The 20,638-nt window shown below is 50.3% G+C and overlaps 1 protein-coding gene across 2 annotated transcripts in view; it reads right to left on the reverse strand.

Annotated features, from left to right (window-relative positions):
• Positions 1–20,638, reverse strand: part of PLEKHH1 (pleckstrin homology, MyTH4 and FERM domain containing H1) — a 44,988-nt gene that overhangs the window by 13,600 nt on the left and 10,750 nt on the right. The window contains exons 2-13 of one of the 2 annotated variants that reach the window (XM_024747247.1): positions 18,317–18,379; positions 17,254–17,403; positions 13,245–13,328; positions 9,184–9,265; positions 8,337–9,058; positions 6,183–6,261; positions 5,436–5,527; positions 2,915–3,065; positions 2,614–2,756; positions 1,545–1,655; positions 544–630; positions 29–190 (exon numbers count right to left, since the gene is read on the reverse strand). In XM_024747247.1, coding sequence (XP_024603015.1) covers positions 29–190; positions 544–630; positions 1,545–1,655; positions 2,614–2,756; positions 2,915–3,065; positions 5,436–5,527; positions 6,183–6,261; positions 8,337–9,058; positions 9,184–9,265; positions 13,245–13,328; positions 17,254–17,403; positions 18,317–18,379 — 1,926 coding nt within the window. Of the gene's footprint in view, positions 1–28; positions 191–543; positions 631–1,544; positions 1,656–2,613; positions 2,757–2,914; positions 3,066–5,435; positions 5,528–6,182; positions 6,262–8,336; positions 9,059–9,183; positions 9,266–12,570; positions 12,653–13,244; positions 13,329–17,253; positions 17,404–18,316; positions 18,380–20,638 lie in introns of those variants that run through there. The other variant, XM_024747246.1, reaches the window with a different exon arrangement.

Below are 20,638 nucleotides of genomic sequence, written 5' to 3' on the forward strand. Positions count from 1 at the left end.
GCTCCTCCCCCACCAACCCCACCCGTACCTTAGTCAGCCAGCCCTTCACAGCGGGCTTGGCACCGCCCTGAGTCAGGGCCGGAGGCCCAATGGCCTGGATCTTCAGCAGGTTCTGTAGGACACGGATCCACTCCTCCAGCAGGCTGGGCGAGTCCGCTGTCAGGTAATAGGTCTTCTTCTCAGAGATGAGCTGTGGAGAAGTGAGGGGTTGGGGATGGGGAGACAGGACGATGGAAGAACAGGGGCCTGGCTCTGCAGTAGCACAGATCTCCGAGACACCAGCTCTTCCTTCCTCCTGCCCTGGTACTCCCTCCCTCCCTTCTCCTCCTCGTCATCTTTGCCTCCGTGTCTCTCCTACCTTCACTCCATCTCTCACATTCTGCCTCCTCTTCCTTCCTCAAACCCACAAATGAGGATCAATGCACACGTCCAGGTAACGGCTTTCACACACGCTCATTCTGCCCCATCTTTGTTTCCATCCGAGCCGTATGCAAACCCAGCACCTCTTCTATCTAAAGCACTAGCCGCCAGGAGCATGCTCACCTGGAATGTCTGTGCACCCTCCCCTCGAACAATTTGGCAACGGGAGTTCAGTTCCACTTGACCCTGAGGTTTCCGGATGACGTCACTCTGTAAAGAAAGGGATGGAGAGGAAAGAGGTTGGAGCCTTCCCAGAGCACATCATTTCCCCTCAGACCTTACTCTAGGTCACAATGGGGAAAGTGATTCCTAAGCTTTCCTGGGCTGTGGTATGATGGATAACTTGTTCTGGATCCTGGTTCTAACTAAATGGAGCAATGATTAGAGACATGGGTCCTCCTGATCCAGGCCTCAAAAAGTATAGATTGAGCCTTTAAAAACTGGATGAGAAACCACCAGGTTATTCCTGAGCTACAAAGCCCTTAAATTCTTTCTACTACATATTTTATAGTGTTGCAAACAGGTGGCCTATATATATCACCATTACCTTCTCCAGTGCCACTGCAGACATAACTAATCAATCAGAGCATGCCTACTCATTGAGTGATACGGGACCTGAATCCTTCACATGACGCTCAAGGTAGCCACTAACAATCAACTGGAGTTGCACAAGAGTCAGGCCTTTTTGCCTTCTTTAAAACGTTAACATTGGTTCTCTAGGGAGAGCCTGTCAAACTAGGTCCCAACATCCTAAGGCTCCCTAATTCCAAACGGTGTAGGAAGGAGACAGAGGAGGTGACAAGCTCGCCTATTAGAACAGTCCTGATGATGTGAGGGCAGCCTAGGAACGGTTCATTTACAGGGCTCGGCTTCTGAAGGAAGAAGGAATCACCAAGCCAGTTCATCTAGAAGTGCCCTTGACTGCTCAGTGCCTGATTTGACTGTGAGAACCGGTGACCAGCCTCATGGTCCCGTGTGGGGCTCAAAGCCTCAGGTGCCTGCCCAGGCTGCCTCTCCCTGCCTGCCAGACCTTCACCCTCTGCCCTGCTTCCAGCCCCTCTCATGCGGTTCTGGGGCTGGGGTGGGGTCCTTTTGCCTACTGTCCTGGGGAAGGAGGGTCTCACCGGAGACTTGTAGTACATGATCTGTCCCTGTCTCAGAACAAACCAGCGCCTCTTCCACGTCTTCGCCCGGCTCCCCATTTTCAGCAGGTAGCCTGACTTCTCCAGTGACTCCTGCAAGAGTGGAAGGGTGTAGGGGGATGAGGGATGGACAGAAGAGGGAAATCACTGGGGTTCCTGGACATCACACAGGCCAAAATGGCCCAGCTGAGTCACTGCTTTGTCATCAATTTAAAAAAATTACTGAGTATCTACTATGTGTGTTTTCAGGGCACTGCCCTGCTAAGGGTGCAGAGAGGACTTACAAAGCATGGGTGGTCCTGCTGGCAGGGGGAGAGAACACCTGACCCTGAGGAGGTGGTAGATCAGGGGCTGCACAAGCGAGAGGCTGGCCAGGGAAGGCTTCTGGCAAGAGCCAGACCTGAACTGCCCTTGGAAGGAAATCAGCCTTTCCCTTGAAGACGAGCCCAGAGGAGGAAGAAGCCCATTGCAGGCAGCAGGAAAGGGCAAGAGAGGTTTGGGGAACATCAGGCAAACGGGTGGAGGGTTCGTGGAGGCGGAGATGAAGACGGGGCAGCACACTGCTATGCAGCGAGGGCTGGGGAGCGAGCCGTCTGCATTTACCCCTGGCTCTGGCACATAACAGCATGCCTCTGAGCCTCAGGCTTCTCATCCACGAGATGGGGTAATAAGCCTCATTTGTGAGGACACGTGAGACAGTGCACACAAAGCCATGAGCACGGTGCCCAGCACACAAAAAACTCAATAAATGTATCGTTAGCTCTCGGCATCCCGGGGTCAGTGTGGAGCTAAAACGAGGTAACATGTGTAAACTCCTCCTGGGCCCCGTGGGCCACAGTGATGGGGTCTGTGTGTGCCTGGCCCCCAACCGCACACCCCCAGCCCACTCCCCTTGGCCTCACATCATCAGTGGCAGCCCCCGGACTCCCGCCCTCCCTTCGCCAATCCCAGGGACCCTCATGCAGCTGCTGCCTGGGTCTTGTGCTGGAGGTCCGCTCCCACCCGGCCCTGCCTTGGCCCCATTGGGGCGGAGGCCAAGCTCCCAGCTCACCCCGCCTGGGCCCAGCCCGTCGGTGGAGTAGGATGAGGTGCGCTGTAGTTTGTGCTCAGGCTCTGAGTAGTCGCTGTCCAGGGAGCAGGCGTCCGGGGGGATGGCATAGTCGCCCTCAGAGCTCAGCGAGGACATGGAGACGCCTGTCCAAAGGGAGGAGGAATCAAGGCCCAGGTCCACAGCCTCCTGGCTCACACAGCCTGGGAGCTGCAGGGTCTTCCACACCCACGTGGGACTGCCCATGGGAGGAGATGAAGGGCCCCTCATTGTTCCGCACCCCTCCCACCACCCTTCTCCATACCTCTCTTGATGGCCCGGGGGCTGCCCAGTCCACTGGTCTTCCTGGACTCAGAGCAGGGCACTGAAGTTCGGAAGCTCGCCTGGGAGCTGCAGTCATCATCGGACCCAGAGGACTCGTCCACAAAGGGCACCGTGCTGATCTGCATGGCTTTCTGCAAGACAGGCCCCTCCCCACTGCAGCTAAGGCTGCAAGGCAAGCCCCATCCCATCTGCACTTTCACTCCCGCTCCAAGTGCCTGGGGTGTGGCCATCACAGCCTGTCTAGAGCATGGGAAGCCATCACCCAGCTGGGGCACCCAAAAGACAACTGTCCCTTCCCGACTTGACGACCTTACCCCTGTGTCCTCACCTCCATGCTTCTCTCTCCCTCACACACCATCATCCTCTGTGGTCCCTAGTGAAGCTGCCCCACCAGGGCTGAACACCTTGCTCCCTGCCACTAGGGGGCCAGAAAACCGTGCCACAGGGCCCAGTGTGAGACAGGAGCTTTAAAAGTGGGTGGGGATGACAAATCGAGAGATCATGGCAAAAATTTAAAAAGACCAATCACTTCAATATTGGGGAAACTGTGTGGAAAAGGGTACTCTATTTTATATAAAAGATTTATATAAAATCTTTTTAGAAGGTAATTTGGCACTACCTGTCAAAATTTAAAACATGCATATTATCTGCCCCTAAATTCCACCTCTAGAACTCTGTCCTACAGAAATATGCATATATAAGTGCACAGAGATGTATTTGCATGGTGATGTTCATTGCAACACTGATTTTACAGAAAAATAGAGACATGACCTACATTGTGAATCAGGGGAGGACAAGTTAAGGTAGTTATGGGGCATCTATACCAAGGGGTACTGGGAAGTCCTAAAAGGGGAGGCAGAGCTGTGCTGTGCATGGAGGTGGGGCAGGAAGACCTGACACATGGCTGGGTGGACAAGCAAGGGGTAGACTGACATGTATGACATCATCCGCTTTGCGTGTGCGTGTGTGTAAGAGAGAGTAAATTTGTAAATACATTTGTCAATGCATCAGAGGGCATTACAGAATAAACACCAAACCATTAGTGAGAGCTGCCTCTGGGGTTAGGAATTAGGGAAAAGCAATGTAAGAGGAAATTTCACTTTTGGCTTTTTATCCTTCTACAAAAAGTTTTACAAAATATTACTGTTACGATCTCAAAAGACATGTTGGGAATCTTTTTTTTTCCAGTTAATGTTGTAAGAACTTGAAGGCAATCTCAGATTGGTGGGGAATTTCAGTCTTTCCCTAAAGTTTTCCAAAAAATCTGGCTAGAACAGGACAGGAAACTGACAAATCTTTTCAGAGGTGCCCATCTGAGTTACCATCGGTCCCTCATCTCTTGGGGCATAATTAATGCAACTTATGAGTTCTTGTTAAAGATTATATGAAAGAAATCAGTTAAGTGCCATTTATCAACTGAACAGACCTAAGAAGAATGCAGTTTGGTCTCGTTTCTAATTGGCTAAATACAAGTTGGTGTCATAAGTCCAGGACACAGTGAATTATGGGCAAAGCTGTTTTCCTTAAGCACCAACAAATTCAGAATAAAAGGTTTCAGTAGGAAAAAAAAGCAGACCAAAAAGTATACGAAAACATCATGTTGCAGCTATATCTGATTTTTGTTTAAAAATATGTAGAGATGTTATGGGAATACATATGGGAATATATGACATAATACATTAAAAGTTCTGGAAGGAGCCCCACTGGCCTCCGGGATAGACATGTGACAAGATGAGGAGGAGACGCAGAGCAGGCATTGGTTTAACCTTTAACTTTTTACTTTGCCCGTAATCATACTGATTCACATTTTTGTAAATGTAGAATTTTTCTAATGAAAACCTAATAAAGATATTGAATCACTGTGTTGTGTTCCAGGAACTAACGTAGTGCTGTAGGTCAGTTACACTCAAAAACAAAGAAACAGACTCAGAGAAAAAGAGATCAGATCTGTGGTTACTGAGGTAGGGGAGGAGGGGGGATTGGATAAAGGTGGTCAAAAGGTACAAGCTTCTAGTTATAAGATCAATAAGTCCTAGGTATGTGATGCAGAATATGATAAATCTAACTAACACTGCTGCATGTTAATAGATGAAAGTTGTTACGAGTAAATCCTAAGAGTTCTCATTACAAGGAAAAGGTATTTTTCTATTTCTTGAATTTTCTATCTATATGAGATGCTGGATGTTCACTCAACTTACTGTGGTAATCGTTTCTTGATGTATGTAAGTCAAATCACTATGCTGCACACCTTAAACTTATGCAGTGCTGTATGTGAATTATATCTCAATAAAATAGGAAGAAAAAAATTCAAGAGTTTTTTAAAAAACCTAATAAAGATGAACAAAATAAATAGATATATGGGGGGCTGAGCACCCTGCCCAGAGTTACGTGCGCGCAGACGCCTGCCCCTGGAGACCCACGCCAGCCACTGCCTGCCGACACGGTGGTGGGGCAGTGGGTGCTGGGTGGGGACACCCCGTCCTCAGACAGCAGCTTCTTACCCCCTTCAAGGCTGTGTAGACCGGCACGGTGATGTTCTTGCAGACCAGGCCAGAGAAAGGCCCAGGGGATGCAAGGGCTGGAGGGCTTGAGGCTGGAGGGGCGGGAAAGAGGGAGGAGACTCACTCAGGTGGCAAAACCCAGGAAGCGGGGCGGGGGAGGCAGACATGAGCAGAGCGAGGAGGAGAGAGATCCGTGCAGACAGCATTCCCTGAAACAGCACTCCGGAGACAGACCGGGGGACAGGTCTCAGGACGAGGGCCAAGGTCTTCTGCAGCCCCACTCTTGCCAAGGTGAGTTACAAGCCGTGTGACTATGGGGCACTTGTGTCACTGTGGGGACTGGGCGGCCGGCGACTCAGGAGCCGCACCCAGGTGGGGATGCGGCTCCTTCAGGGGGTTATCTAAATCAAGGCACCGGGGGCTCCTCAGCCATAGCCCTTGCACTGCAGAAGGGAAGCTGGTGCAGGTGGGCAGCCAGGCTGGAGCGCCCTGCCTCCAAAGTCCCTTCCAGCTCTGTAATTGGCTACAGCTCTGTTCCCGCCCACTCCCACCCACAGGCAGGTGATGAGCTGAACCTGTGCAGCTTCCCCCTCTCTCCAAGGGAGCCGGGGCCACGTGCTTTCACCTGAACCTCACCTGCTGTGGGAGGGAATGGGCTGCAGGTGACCTGGCCCTGGGTGTTTCTCCGAGTCTTCTCCTCCCCGCACGCCCACCCTGCCCACCACGGGCAGCTCACTTGGGACTCACCGCAGCAGGTGGCATTACTTCTAGCAGACACTTCGGATAGCCGCATGCCTGACGTGGCCACAGCGTAGATCCGGCTCTCCTGGAACGGGAGGTCACAAGGGGTCAGGGTGCACCACCCCCGTGTCCACGCCGGCCTCTGGCTTTGGAGGCGGGCAGACCTGGGTCCACATCCACGCTTAGCCAGTGACCGGCGGGGGCATCTGGGACAAGTTAACATCATTTCTGGACCTAAGATGGGGGTAATAATACTCACCTTTCAGGCTGTTGTGACAATCAAATGAAATTATTAACATAAACATCTAACACCGAGAGCATGGTCAGTGCCCTGCAGGCGATATTTATTCCCTCTCTTGCTGCCACCCCTCCCTTGGGGCAAGGAAGTTCAGGAGGAGAGGGAACTGGGAACTGTTTTCTCTGAATCTTACAGCCCTTGAAGTTGGGGGGTTGGTAATGAGGACGTCCGAGCCCCATGGCAAGGATGTGCGTGCCCTTTTGTTTGGAAGCCAGTTGTTTGGAAACTGGGACACATTTTTTTCCTACAGTAACAATGTCACATCATGGTTAGGCTTCAGGCTTAAAGTCCTGGCTCACCCAGACCCCTGAATCCCGCCGTAGAAGACACATCAATGGGAACTCCCACCCTCAACTCTTCCCTCGCCCCTCGGGGCCCCCTGGGTCTGAAGCAGGCCCACAGGCCTGGGCAGCTTTTCTTAGGTTTGGATCACTCCCAAACAACCCAGAGGCCCCACCTATCCTCCTCCATATCTCTTTTTCACTCAAGGTAAAGGGAAAACAAAGCCCTCTTCAGGTGAGAGGTGAGTCACAAGGACCGGGGAAGCCCTGCCCAGCTCAAGGAGGTAGCTGGGCTAGGCTGGGGCAGGAAGGAAGGTGGATGCTATCCAGGTCACCCCAGAGGGGAGCAGCAGTGCTGGGGCACCTGGGGGAGAGAGGGAGGGGCTGGCGAGGGCTGGGATGAGAGCCGGAGGTGACTGGAGGCAAGGGAAGGGAAGAGATGGGAGGCAGCAAGGAGGAATTTTGGGGGAGGGGCAGGCACTGGGCTGGGGCAGGGAATTCCGTGCTTATGTAGGGCAGATAAATTGGGTCCAGGTGGTAAAATTAGCCATAAAAACGATTATTCCTGTCAGTAGTGGTAGTGGAATTCAACCACGGACAGGCCTCTCACTTCACAGAGAGAATGAAAAGTGTGAAGCTTGAGGGGTTTAGGTTCAACAAACGTAGGAGTGTTTTACAAAAGGTTATCTAATGCCTAACTCACACGGTTGTTTTGAGGATCAACAAAGGAACTCTAACTCAGCAAGTAAGTCCATTTGACTCCCTCAGACTGAGAAATGTCCTTCTCCCAATTCTCAGTCTTGATCTTCCCCACATGGCTACTGCCCAGCTGGTCCCACCTAAGAAGAGAGGTTGGGTTCTCGGGCCACTGTGGTTCCCTAAGGTAACAAGAGCGATCCTGTCTCGGGGACCGGAAGGACCTGAGCCCTCTTGCCACATCCCTCGCCGAATGCTCCCTCACTGCCTGCCTCTGCTTTAGGATTTCAGAGCATCTGGATTTACAAGACAACAAGGAACAAGAGGAGGGATGATTCTGAAAGTGTTCCACCCTGGCCTGGCCCTTGCCGTTTCCAACAGCCTCTCCACGTATTGTGAACCACTGCTGCAACTACTCACCAAATACGTATTAACACACGTAATCCTCAGGGCAACCCTCTAAAGCGGGTACTATTATCCCCATTTTACAGAGAGGGAAATTGAGGCACAGAGGTTTAGCAGCTTGCCCCGGCTCACAGAGTTTGATCTTGGGACCTCCTGGTTTGCCCCTGGGACCCGTGCTCTTAGCCACCACACTGTACCTCCACGGAGAGTCAGGAAGACTCCACGAGAAAATGGGCACCGAGCACCCAGCTTGGCTGTGGCCCGCGGTGAGCGCCTGCTCAGGAAACAGCCGGCCGCCGTCCAATCGGAAATCCTGGCTCCACCCCTTATGGGCGGAGTAGTCTGGACAGGCCCCGGGGTACCCACCGCCCAGAGCGGGTGAGGGTGACAGCCTCGTCCCACGCTCAGCACATGGCTGTGCCCCACAGCGTTCGCACCATCAGTCCGGCCCCTCTGTCCTGTCCCCAGGGGGCCTCTTACCCAGGATGGAAACCGGTGCAGGGGGGGTGTAGGTGGTTTGTTCCCCAAATCCACTTCCTCCATCTTCCCCGCTGGGGGTTGCTCGTCCATCTCCATCTTCTCCGGTTCCTCCCGGAGCTCAGGTCCAGCCTCCACCTTGGGAAGGCTGGAGGAGTGGAGGGCTGAGGGTGTCCCAATCTCAATGCTCACCACATGGTCGAAGTGCGCAGGGCCCGCCTGGGGCTGGCTGTGGTGCCGCTTGGCCAGCTGGATGCTGTCCCGGTGGGTGCTGGGAGCCCGCACCTTCGGCAGAGTCAGGCTGCAGCCGGGGCCACCTTCCCTGGCAGAGGTCTTCGTCCTGGGGAGCGTCCCTCCCTGAGCAGTGACCAGGCCTTCACCCCAGGAAGCCAAACCATGCCTGGGGGTGCAAGGCTTCAGGCACAGCTGGCCAGGAGAGCCCTGTCCTCCCAGATGAAGTGGAAGGGTCTTGGCCTCTGATGTTTCTCCAGGGTGGACCATACTGGAACTAGAATCCTCCCAGGGGCTTCCTGCTTTAGGAACAGAGTCCTTGCTCTGCAGAGCACCTGGAGAAGGTACGGGCATAGCTGCCTTCAGGGCACCCTGGGCCTGAGCACCACCGTCCTGCCCCACTGGCTGGGCTGCTGGTCCTGCAGGGACAGAATCCTGCTCTGTGGTTCCCTGGGGGGCCACCAGCAGCTTCCCCGAAGGTGCCATCTGAAGAGCTGTGGTTGGGACAAAAATAGGCATGTTAAGAGCTCCCTCAGTTCAGCCCCACGCACACGCACGCACGCACGCACACACACACACCCCCCACCCCCCCGACTCCCGCACACGCTGGCCCGCTCACCTTCTAGTGCGCGTTGAAGGGCTCCCACCTGCTCCACCAGGTGCTGATTACAGCTTTTCAGGTGCTGATTCTCCACCTCAAGCTAGACAAAAAGAAACATGAAGATTGAGAATAAATACTCAGCCTACACATTCAGACATATAATTCAAAATAAGATTAAAACCCTTCAAAAGAACCCGTGGTGCCCCCCAATCCACTGCTGACTCTCCTGGGAGCCCTGACCTCCTCCTTCTCTCTGCGCTACCTGGTTGTAGATGGGAAAGAATTCCATTTGGCGGCCCCTGTGCTTTCTTTTCTAGGTTTTTGGGGGTTTATTTTAATAAATTTTATTTATTTATTTTTGTCTACATTGGGTCTTCGTTGCTGCCCACGGGCTTTCTCTAGTTGTGGTGAGCAGGGGCTACTCTTCGTTGTGGTGCACGGGCTTCTCATTGCAGTGGCTTCTCTTGTTGTGGGGCATGGGGTCTAGACACGCAGGCTTCAGTAGTTGTGGCATGTGGGCTCAGTAGTTGTGGCTCGCGGGCTCTAGAGTGCAGCCTCAGTAGTTGTGGTGCACTGGCTTAGTTGCTCCGCGGCAGATGCGATCTTCCCGGATCAGGGCTTGAACCTGTGTCCCCTGCATTGGAAGGTGGGTTCTTAACCACTGTGCCACCAGGGAAGTCCTGCTTTTCTATGTATCTTTAACCTTTTAAAAAAATGGTGAAATATAACACACAAAAAACTGCATTCTACACCAACGAACAGCTTAACAAATGATTCTGAAATGATTACTCATGTGACCGCCACCCAGGTTAAGAAAGAGGAATTTGCCAACACTCCAGACATCCCGCACTTGTCCTTTCCCAATCATGTGATCCGCCCTCCCCACTAAGGCGACGACTCTTCTGAGTCTATGAGATTCATTTCCTTGCTTTCTGTGTTGTACCATCTAAGTATGCACCCGACACACATTAGTGTAGTTACGCCCATTAGGACTTTATATAAATGGAATTATTCAAGATGTACTTCTGTATCTGGCTTCTTCTGCTCAACATCCTATCCATGAGATCCAGCCTCAGGGTGGCTGCATTTTCTTTGAAATGAAAGCCAACACATTTCTTTTTGTTGTTGTTTATAACACAAAAATTTTACTTCCTTGCTTATATTTTATATCATATGTATTCTACTCAGTTTCACATGCCTTATTTATACTGGATCCAGGATGAAGGAGAAAACCCTATCTCCTGGAAAAAGGAAAAGGACAATAATAAATTCATGTGATTGTTCTTTTCTTTTTTTTAAAACTTCTTTTTCCTTCTTTGGCTGCATTTGGTCTTCATTGCTGTGCACAGGCTTTGTCTAGTTGCAGTAAGCGAGAGCTACTCTTCCTTGCGGTGCGTAGGCTTCTCATTGTGGTGGCTTCTCTCGTTGTGGAGCACAGGCTCTAGGCGCACAGGCTCAGTCGTTGTGACACACGGGCTTAGTTGGTCCGTGGCATGTGGGATCGGATCTTCCTGGACTAGGGCTCAAACCTGTGTCCCCTGCATTGGCAGGTGGATTCTTAACTATGGTGCCACCAGGGAAGTCTCCATGTGATTGTTCTTGAAGTTTCTAATTGAATATAGCTTACATATATGTCTAGATCGAGTCATATAAACAAGCATAATGTCCATGATCTGCAGAAGCATATTCCTTCCTCAGGGAGGCATAGCAAATCTTATGGCAAGGGGCAGGGATATATTATCCTTCTACTGGAAAGGAGTCGGGAACAATATACAACCTATAAAAATTACTTTTATCACAGTAGCAACTTGCTTGTATTTTTTTTTGTTTACTAACTGATAAATTGAAGATGGCAGTAATCATTCCACAAAGTTGTCATTGAGAGTAAATCAGTATCTATGTTTAAAATGCCTGCCTTAGAACTTGATGCATTGCAAGCATTTAACAAATATTGGTTAATTACATTCTTCTTTTCCAATTATTCTAATGAATTTTAGCCTGGGCTCTAGGACCCAGATTTTTCATTGTTTGATGTTTTATTCTCACCATATCATTTCACTATGTCATAATCCACAGGCCCTTAATTCCTTGTTATCTTCCCTGACAAAACATACTTTTTTTCCTTGTTTCAACCTTTGATAAAAGTAACTTTGACCTCTTATTCACCTAGGAGCAAAAAATAACTGTTCTTAAAAAAATATAAAAATAAATAAATAAATAAAATTAAAAAGGGCTTCCCTGGTGGTGCAGTGGTTGAGAGTCCGCCTGCCAATGCAGAGGACATGGGTTTGTGCCCCGGTCCAGGAAGATCCCACATGCCGCGGAGCGGCTGGGTCTGTGAGCCATGGCCGCTGAGCCTGCGTGTCCGGAGCTTGTGCTCCACAATGGGAGAGGCCACAACAGTGAGAGGCCCGTGTACCGCAAAACAAACAAAAACAAAAAAAACTGTTCTTCCATTGTCTCCAGCCGATATGCCAGGTCCTGTTAATAGGCTGTCTAGTACCCATTCTCACTGGAAAGCCAACACACTTTCATTGAGCTTTTAGCAAGAGATCAGGGCTGTGGAAGATGCAGGTTATAGGCATCAGCTCTGTCCCCAAGGGCTTGTAGTCTAGCAGGTGACCTGAGATGTGTGTCCACAGAAAGGACAGGAGGCAAAATGAGCCACTACCCCCTGCAGGTGTGAGCCACTTGTGTCAGGAGTGAGTGTTCACCCTTCTCCAAACTTCAATTCCCCTTCCTTCTGTTTAGAAAGAGGTTGTTTTTTGGTTTTTTGCTAGCAGCGCTGTAGCTACTAGTCCTGAGTTTCCTAAATAAAGCTGCAGCAAGTGATGAGCTATGAAAACGGATGGACAGAGGTGGAAAGTAGAATAGAGGTTACCAGGGACTGGGGGGAGAGACAATGGGGAGTTAGTGTTTAATGGGGATGGAGTTTGTTTGGGGTGGGAAAAGTTTTGGACGTAGTGGTGATGGGTACACAACACTGTGAATGTACTTAATGCCACTGCATTGTACACTTCAAAAACAGCTCAAATGGTATATTTTATGTATATTTGAGCACCAAAAAAAAAAAAAAAGTTAAAAAGAATGGAGAGGACAGAGGGTGGACGGTAAGGACCATGTGTGCTTCTCAGAAGGAAACTGATGGGACTCCTCAGAAGTGAGACTCATTCCTTCTCCCCAGACACAAAGCAAACCAGGAGCTCTAGGGAAACCCAACTCTGACAACAGGAAGGGAAAAGTGAAGTGAAGTGTCTCAGCATTTAAGCTGAATGAGAGACGAGCGGTTAACAAAATGAAAAGCAGGCAAGGCCCCATAAACAGGTAGAGGCAGAAAAACACGGAGGGACAGGAGCAACCCCACGCAGGTCCCTCGCAGGCTTCCCAAGATAAGCTCTCACTCACCTCTGCTAACTTCAGTGTCACCCATTCCTTGATCTTTGCAGCTTTTTCTTGAACGATTTTTGCTTCCTCAGCTCTCATCTTCTTCTGCAAGAGAGAGAGAGGGCCTTTAGTTCGTCACTGTGGTCACCGTTTTAGTGAATAATTGGAGGTGGGAGGCCCTGAGAAGAAATATTAAGGGACTGGATGGAGGTCGACCGATAGGGAAAAATAATTCATTTATGAATTCTTAGAAAATATTCTTAAAGTGGGAAAGGCCTTCCTAAGCATAATACAAATCCCAAATAGCCCAGAAAGACTAATAAATCTATATCATCTCTATAAATTACTATATGACCAAAAAAAAAAAGTTAAAAAGAATGGAGAGGACAGAGGGTGGACGGTAAGGACCATGTGTGCTTCTCAGAAGGAAACTGATGGGACTCCTCAGAAGTGAGACTCATTCCTTCTCCCCAGACACAAAGCAAACCAGGAGCTCTAGGGAAACCCAACTCTGACAACAGGAAGGGAAAAGTGAAGTGAAGTGTCTCAGCATTTAAGCTGAATGAGAGACGAGCGGTTAACAAAATGAAAAGCAGGCAAGGCCCCATAAACAGGTAGAGGCAGAAAAACACGGAGGGACAGGAGCAACCCCACGCAGGTCCCTCGCAGGCTTCCCAAGATAAGCTCTCACTCACCTCTGCTAACTTCAGTGTCACCCATTCCTTGATCTTTGCAGCTTTTTCTTGAACGATTTTTGCTTCCTCAGCTCTCATCTTCTTCTGCAAGAGAGAGAGGGCCTTTAGTTCGTCACGGTGGTCACCGTTTTAGTGAATAATTGGAGGTGGGAGGCCCTGAGAAGAAATATTAAGGGACTGGATGGAGGTCGACCGATAGGGAAAAATAATTCATTTATGAATTCTTAGAAAATATTCTTAAAGTGGGAAAGGCCTTCCTAAGCATAATACAAATCCCAAATAGCCCAGAAAGACTAATAAATCTATATCATCTCTATAAATTACTATATGACCAAAAAAAAAAAAATGCCCTTAAACAAAACGAAAAGACCAACTGGGAGATGTTTTGCAACACAAATGACTTACATACAAAAGGGATAATTTGAAATGAACAAACCAATAAATATATGCAAAAGATATAAATAGGAAATCAACAGCAAATAAAGGGAAAGAAACCCACGAAAAGCTGTGCAATCTTTATTATTATTTTTAAAATGCAAATAAAAGTGACACATCATTTTCCTCTACCAGACTAACACAATTTAAAAGTTTGATATAACCCTAAATTGTCAAGGGTGTTGGAAAACAGCCCACCTCATACAAATTGGCAAAGCCTTTTTGGGGAAAAACTTGATAATATTTGTCAACATTTTAAATGTCCATACCACTGATCTAACAAACCCACTGCTTAGGAATCGTTAATTGCATTATTATTTGATAAAGCAACAAAAACAAAAAACTCAAAACTGGAAATAACCTAAGAGTCCACAAATAAGGGCTTGGCTAAATAAACAAAATGAAAATGGAACACTGCTCTGATACACAGGAAATGGTCACAATGAACAGTGGTTAGTGGTGAGGGATGAAAATGAAGGATGGGGATGCAGGAAAAATGTCATTTTATACCCTTTTGGTCTTTCTGTATTTTTTACTATAAGCATGTATTACCTTTACAGTTAAAAAATAAAGGTAAATTAGCACATGAGTACAATTCCCTCAAAACAATCAACAGTATACAGTGATCCCTCGGTATCTACAGGGGTATTGGTTTCAGGACGCCCAGCAGATACCAAGATCTGCAGATGCTCAAGTTCATTATATTGATATAACAGGGTGAAGCACAGTCGACCCTCCCTATTGGTGGGTTCGGCATCTGCAGATTCCACCAACCACGGACCTAATTCTGCGGATATGGAGGGCTGACTGTCCTATGCCCTTTTATATAATGGACCTGAGCATCCACGGATCTTGGTATCTGCGGGGTGTCCTGGAACCAATCCCCTGTGGATACCGAGTGACCGCTGTAAAATGACTCAAAAGCGAGGTTTGTATCTAAAGAATAGCAGCCTAGGAGAGAAGAAAATACAGGCTTTGGGGATTTGGCTCTGCCTCTGAGGCTTATTTGCTGTGGGGCACTGGGAAGGCCACATCAGCCTCTGGTGATGGCATCTCTAAAATGGGCGAAGATACATCTCCCCTCTGGACCATCTTGAGGATGCAAGGGACAGAAAGTGCACCGCACAGTGCCTGAGGCACAGGTAATCAACAAGTTCTAGAATGAGTACTAGTTCCCTGCTCTAAAAAGCATGGAGGGACTTTGCTGGTGGCGCAGTGGTTAAGAATCCGCCTGCCAATGCAGGGGACATGGGTTCCAGCCCTGGTCCAGGAAGATCCCACATGCCGTGGAGCAACTACGCCCGTGCACCGCAACTACTGAGCCTGTGCTCTAGAGCCTGCAAGCCACAACTATTGAGCCTGCATGCCACAACTACTGAAGCCTGTGCGCCTAGAGCCCGTGCTCCGCAACAGGAGAGGCCACCACAATGAGAAGCCTGTGCACCGCAACAAAGAGTAGCCCCCGCTCGCTGCAACTAGAGAAAGCCTGCCCGCAGCAACAAAGACCCAAGGCAGCCATAAATAAATAAATAAATTTGTTTAAAAATAAATAAATAAAAAGCATGGAGACAACTGGTGTACTTTCGGTTGTTTAGAGACCAGCAGTAACGACTTTGGTTACACTTCTAGGGAAAAACTGCCTTGAAGTTGTAAGATGATGGACATAAGCTCCAAACAAGGGAGTCTGTGGAAATGAGATGGGCATATGGAAATGTCTGACTCAGTATTTGAGAGCTGGCGAACCGGTAAGGTTATCTAGGGGTTTTCGGACTGGCCACAGGCCAAATCCAGCCTTCCACCTGGTCCCTCCCTGAATAGCCCTGCCCATTCATTTCTGTATTGTCTAAGGCCACTTCCAGGCTACAGCAACAGAGTTGGCTAGCTGCAACAGAGACCACGTGGCCTGCAAAGCCAAAAATATTTACTACCTGGACCTTGGCAAAAACAGTCTGCTGACCCCTGACCTAGTTTGATACCCTGATATTTATGTGGCTGTGGAAACTGAGGCCCAGAGGGTGAAATGACTTGCCTCTGTCAGTTTGTGCCACGGCTGGGGCTAAAACCAGGTCTACTGACTTGCAAAACAGCATCCTCTCTCTTCTGATCTGGACCTATTATTATTGTAAAATGATTTTTTTTCCTGACCTAAGTAAGCTTTAGCAGGAATCATTTTGCCCACCAATTCCCAGGTGCTGCCACTTCTAACTATGGACCACTCAACAGAGAAGATAGTGATCTAAAATCAATGGGAGGGCTTCCCTCGTGGCGCAGTGGTTAACAATCCGCCTGCCAATGCAGGCGACACGGGTTCGAGCCCTGGTCCAGGAAGATCCCACATGCCACGGAGCAACTAAGCCCGTGCACCACAATGGCTGAGCCTGTGCTCTAGAGCCTGCGAGCCACAACTACTGAGCCCGAACGTCTAGAGTCCGTGCTCTGCAACAACTGAAGCCACTGCAATGAGAAGCCCGCGCACCACAATGAAGGGTAGCCCCCGCTCACTGCAACTAGAGGAAGCCCACGTGCAGCAATGAAGACTCAATGCAGCCAAAAATAAAAATAAATAAATTAAAAATAAAATAAAATCAATAGGAAATTGATGAGAGATTCCATGTGTCAACATTCTATTGATATTTTCCCATGATTTTTCAGGAACACATGGTGCCCCACACATTGTGGGAGGTACGTCCCACAAAGGAAATGTTCAGTGACTGTTGATGAATGATTATGAATGTGCCTATGATAGTGGGAAGGTACCAGCAGGATTAGCTGGGACCTCCATGGAGAGTACACATGTGGAAAATTGCAAGTTGGCCATGCTGTGAGGTTTTCTGTTGGAAACAATGGAGCTCTGGCACCAGGGAAAAGCTGGGTAGGTAAGCCCAATGGCAGAGGGAAGGGACAGAATTAGGATGAAGTTAATGGGATCGTGAAGGGGAAGCTGGGCCTAGGGGACTGGCAGGGGGGTGTTCCAGATGTCCTCTCCAGAACAAAGATGCTGACTGTGGCTGGAATACTGGGCAGTGGCCTCTCCTGGGCTCCTATGTGCTTTTCAGAGGAGGTGGCAACTTTGGTCTCTGTCTACTCAGGTTCATTGAGAAACTTTGGCTGAGCAGTTGACCAAGGCTGATGGGCCAGCTCTGTGCTGCTCTGCTACTACGTGTCCCACAGTTTGGCAGGGCACAAGACCAGGGTGGAAAAGGAAAAGCTCTCCTTACCAAACACCGACCTCAGGTCTGATACTGTACCCAGGTTCCCTGAGTTCATTCTGCCGACAGCCCTATGACGTACTAACAACCCCCATTTTACAGATGTGTAAAACGAGAATCAGCGACTTAAGTAATTTGCTCACTGGTGCTAAAGGGGGGATTCAACCCAGATGAGTCAGCCTCCAAGGTCCCTTTCCCACCATATCCCCTGCCTGGCTCTTCACGCACCTTCCAATACATCTCCACGAGAAAGAACAGTCTCGTGAGGGAGAGAGTCCCCACCACCGGCGGCCCAAGCAGAGGGGCTCTGCTCAAGGAGCCGTGGGCAGCTGGTGCAGGTGCTGCAGGGGGGCACTGGCACTTACCTGCTTCTCCAACTGTGCCTCCAGCCGGCCGATGAGTTCGTCTTTGCCCTGCATGGCATTCAGCAATTCTTGGTACTTCCGGTGCAGGCTGCCTGCTGAGTCTACATTCTTCAGATTGGACAATTTCACCTTCTCTTCCATCACACCCACCTGAAAAGTACCAATCGTCTCATAGGGTTGGGGTACGGTGTGTGAAGTGGCCTCCAGCATGGGATGGGATGGGATGGGATGGGATGCTTCCTGATACCCCAATCTGTGACTCTCAGGCAGAGCCCGTACCCAGGGCAGTTGGGGCCAATTAATTCAATGACCACTTATTAAGCCTCATCTGGGCAAAAGAAGGAATTGACAAGGAAGGAATAGCAGGGTGTAGGGCCATCTAACTCTGGGGGCCCCAGTAGGGACAAGCTGGGCAGGTCAAACAACCCTGGAGAGGAGATGCTCCAGCTTCACTGTGGCAGAGACATATGCTGCCCACTGAATGTCCGTGAACTTCCCGATACTTTCCAGCCCTCTTGGAGCTAGATGGCCATGGAATTCACTGCAGCCAATGGGCCTGAGTGGAATGACTCAGTCATTTCTGGGCTGAAGTATTTAAGAGCTGGCGCACAAGGATCCAGCTCTCTTTCCCTGCCATGGCAACCAAGGAGGCTGCATGTTCTAGCTGGTTCCGCTGGAAGATGGGCAGCTCCATTACCTTGGACCCCTGAATCACCGTGCGAAGCAGAATCCCTGGCTAACCCTCAATGGAGAGGTACCATGAGTGAGAACTAAATGTGATAAACCGCAGACACGTCACATTGGTTACTCAGCATAACCTAGCCTATTTGGACTAAGCCACTCACCTGCTCACTGCACTGACCCTTACCCGAAGATTCCTTCATGCCCACAGAAAGCCCCAGGCACCTTCATTTGTTCAGAAGGTCTAACACAAGACTGCTGGTTTTCCTCATCCCTGTAAGAGGCTTATCGGTGTGACGTGTCCATGTGTGCCCATGGAAAGGGTCAGGAAAGGCCAATGGTCATTTCCGCTGCACACTCCTGCCATCCCCTCCCCGGTTACCTGGGTCTCCGCGTCCTCTGCTCTCTGCTCTGCCTCCAGCAGCCTCTGCTCCAGCTCCTGCATCTGCTCAACCAGAGAGGAAGGGGAGGTCTAGGTGTGGTGTCCCTACTGCGAACATGGCATCAAGGCAATGCACGTGAATCGTGCAGATGCTACACGCAGGCCGGGCTCAAGCGGCCCATCTCGAGGGGCTCAAGGGTGTCAGGGTAAAGATTGCCATGGCAGCCCTCGGCTCCCTTATCCTGAATTTCTTGGGCAGGTGAAGAGCCTAGAGCTGCTGTCCTCTCTGCTGAGTGAGGAAAAGCCTAGGTCTTTCTCCCTGTGTGGGGCACCCGGGGAGGGGGGGGCAGTACCACCATCATTCTTCCTGAGGCATCCTCACCCTCACTCTTGTTTTCAGGCTCCTCTCCCAGACCTCTCTCTCCTCTCAGCACTGGGCTGCAGGCAGTGCCCTGCCACGTGCCTGGCATGGAACGTGCTCCCATGTGAGCCCCCATCATGTCGGATATTCCTTCCTCCTCCAGAATGGCTCCCTGGCTGGGGACAAATACTTCCTCCCCTTCTTTCAAGGATGCCTCTGACTGCAAATGGCATTCACAGGTATCACCTTATTTGACTTCTTTAATCTTAAGCACATTAAAAAAAAAAATTCTATCTAGCTACCAGTCTGGAATCGTATGCCAACTGGCCCAAGGAAAGGAACCAATGTTCTCATACACAGAGCCTCATCAGGGACCAGATCTAAGGTGAAGCCGAAGGAGCAGCTCACCAGCCCACGGCCCACACGGCATCTCTGCAGCTTCGTGAGCTCACAGCCCATTGAGTGAAGTGTGAGCTGGATTTCAGCTCCCACCCTCCCCCTGGTCAGGGCTCAGAGTGCACTGCCAAAACCTTACACCATCACACAAAAGTCCTGCGGAAGCAGGGCAGAGTCATACATTCCACTCTCCTACCAAACGCCATGGGCCACAGCCTAGTCAGGCAACTGCTTCCTTCCCCGCCCTGCCTTGCCCCATGGCAACAGGTATGCAGGAAAAATACACTAGAGGCATAAACTCCCAGCCTTGTCCTCCATGAGGCTGTACAGGCCTTGCTTGCCAAGATCCAGTCCAGCCCTCGCCCACCTTATCTCTGCAGATTTGGCCTTTTCTCTGGCTACTCAACCTCTCCCCTTGGCCTGGACCCTGGCTTGATATTTACCAGTGAACTGAGCAATTAATTTTTTTCTCTTTCCCAACCTCTCATCTGCTCAGCTGAAATGCTGCTTTCCCTCCTTGATTAAAAGATGAAAGAGAAGGAGCCCTCCAGCCTGGTGCTGGACAGTGAAAGGAGGGTTACCCGGGAGCAGTTCATGTTTGAGAACCTGGGGAAACTGTTCCCAGGGCTGCCTTCCCTCATCCATTTTTTTCCTCCTTGGGGTTGGGGAGAGACAGATGTTTTCAGTACACAGTCCCTCTGAAAGGACTGAGGATCCCAAATAAAACTCAAGATTTACAACCCATGCGACAAAAATGCCCCCTGGGCTCCCAATAGACAGGACCATCTTTGACAGGCATTCCTGTACTCAGGCTTTTTTGCGGTAAGCAGGCCTCTCACTGTTGTGGCCTCTCCCACTGCGGAGCACAGGCTCTGGACGTGCAGGCTCAGCGGCCATGGCTCACGGGCCCAGCCACTCCGCAGCATGTGGGATCTTCCTGGACCGGGGCACGAACCAGTGTCTCCTGCATTGGCAGGCGGACTCTCAACTACTGAGCCACCAGGGAAGCCCCATGATGGAACCTCTTGACTCAAGCCTGAGAGAGTGGGTTGGTTCTGGCCAGACTCAGACGTCAATTACAGCCAGACGGCCTCTCCAAGATCACACAGTCCTTGGCCCTTTGTAGCTATGGGGGAGGTAACAGCATAGAATAAACCAATATTATGGTTATAGGGGTGGCTTCCTAGCACAAAAAAAAATTCTACTTGGTGGCAGGGTTGGGGGGAGTGGTTGACACATAACCCATGACCAGGTTAGTACTATATAACCCTTCCCCCTTGGGCACCAGACTCGACTCTCTCCCCCCAGGAGCAAATCAGGTTCTCTCTCCCCAGGAATCTGAAATGTGCGATTAAGAGGCCAGAGATAGGGCTTCCCTGGTGGCGCAGTGGTTGAGAGTCTGCCTGCCGATGCAGGGGACACGGGTTCGTGCCCCGGTCCGGGAAGATACCACATGCCGCGGAGCGGCTGGGCCCGTGAGCCATGGCCGCTGAGCCTGCGCGTCCGGAGCCTGTGCTCCACAATGGGAGAGGCCACAACAGTGAGAGGCCCGTGTACCGCACCAA

This window comes from Neophocaena asiaeorientalis, unplaced genomic scaffold, assembly GCF_003031525.2.
Source record: "Neophocaena asiaeorientalis asiaeorientalis breed wild unplaced genomic scaffold, Neophocaena_asiaeorientalis_V1.1 scaffold398, whole genome shotgun sequence".
NCBI classification, from domain to species: Eukaryota; Metazoa; Chordata; class Mammalia; order Artiodactyla; family Phocoenidae; genus Neophocaena; species Neophocaena asiaeorientalis.